Below are 1,352 nucleotides of genomic sequence, written 5' to 3' on the forward strand. Positions count from 1 at the left end.
GTGGTGGAAGAGTACAGCAGGGTTTGCCACCATCCTCTGCCGGGGCCTCGTGGAGTTTTAGGTGTTTACGCTCAATAAACACTCACAACGCCCGGTCTGAGAATCGAAACCGCGATCCTATGACCGCGAGTCCGCTGCCCTAACCACTGAGCCATTGCGCCTCCACTAGTGCGTATTATATACGAAGTTAATAATGAAATATTTTCTAAGCAAAATTTTCTAAGTGATAAATATGTAAAGGCAATTTACTTAATATTTATTTTTCACTGACGTTATTACTGTTATTTCTTTATTTACTGCAAACAAAGTGCACAAAAACGCTACACGTTTGCATTATATCATATATACAATAATAATAAAGGACGTTACCGTATATACGTTTACAAACCAAGGACGTTATATAGATCTCCTTGACTCGTGGAGCTTTAGGTGTTTTCGCTCAATAAACACTCACAACGCCAAGTCTGGGAATCGAAACCGCGCGATCCCATGACCGCGAGTTCGCTGCCCTAACCACTGAGCTATTGCGCCTCCACAAACGAAATAATAAATGAGATGGAGTTAACTCCCCTTTCAGTTCCTTCACAAACAAGATTTCCAAGCTAAGTCTGCAAACTCATCAAAATGGCGACTGGACCGTTGTTCGGAAGTTCTGGAGGGCGATCACAAAATAAGAATTTAGTGGAGTTTCGGGCTGGCCGAATGACACTAAAAGACAAAATGGTTTATCCCGATAAAAGAAAAGGTCTGATATACATTTATCAGTCGGATGATTCGCTCATGCATTTCTGTTGGAAAGATAGGAGTTTAGGCCAAGTCGAAGACGTAAGTATAATTGTAATATATCGATTTTTCTTTTTTCTTTTGGTACAAATTCTATATATTTAATAATATATAAATTTATATATATAATTACGATAGCCTGAGTGTGCTTATATGTACCACAAAATCATATGAGAGGTTCTCTCGTAGTATTTCTAACATAACATCCAATTTTAAGTGATGATAAATATTCCCTTTTGGTATTTAATACTGTTTCTGTCGGCATACATACATATACATACCCAGATATGCACCTATATACTCTGGTTATTATTATTTTTTTGTCTACGTTTTGTTTGCAACGTCCTGTACCCAGATATCCACCTATATATACAGGTAAATGTAGGTATGTACATACATGTGCATATACTCATTTATTATTTGTTTTATATATATATATTATATATATAATAATAATAGGGATAAAATCCAAAATTACAGGTATAAACTCAATTAAAATCAGTTTATTAAAATTAAATTACGTTTCACAGTGTAATATATATATATATATATATATATATATATATAAG

At 34.8% G+C, this 1,352-nt stretch overlaps 1 protein-coding gene across 1 annotated transcript in view; it reads left to right on the forward strand.

Moving 5' to 3' along the window:
• The first annotated feature begins 577 nt into the window (after window positions 1-577).
• The window catches only part of LOC106874785 (proteasomal ubiquitin receptor ADRM1), an 18,171-nt gene continuing 17,396 nt past the window's right edge, over window positions 578-1,352 (forward strand). The window contains exon 1 of the mRNA XM_014922638.2: window positions 578-825. Coding sequence (XP_014778124.1) covers window positions 625-825 — 201 coding nt within the window. The 5' untranslated portion in view covers window positions 578-624. The remainder of the gene's footprint in view (window positions 826-1,352) is intronic.

The sequence above is a fragment of the Octopus bimaculoides genome, chromosome 23, assembly GCF_001194135.2.
Source record: "Octopus bimaculoides isolate UCB-OBI-ISO-001 chromosome 23, ASM119413v2, whole genome shotgun sequence".
NCBI lineage: Eukaryota > Metazoa > Mollusca > Cephalopoda > Octopoda > Octopodidae > Octopus > Octopus bimaculoides.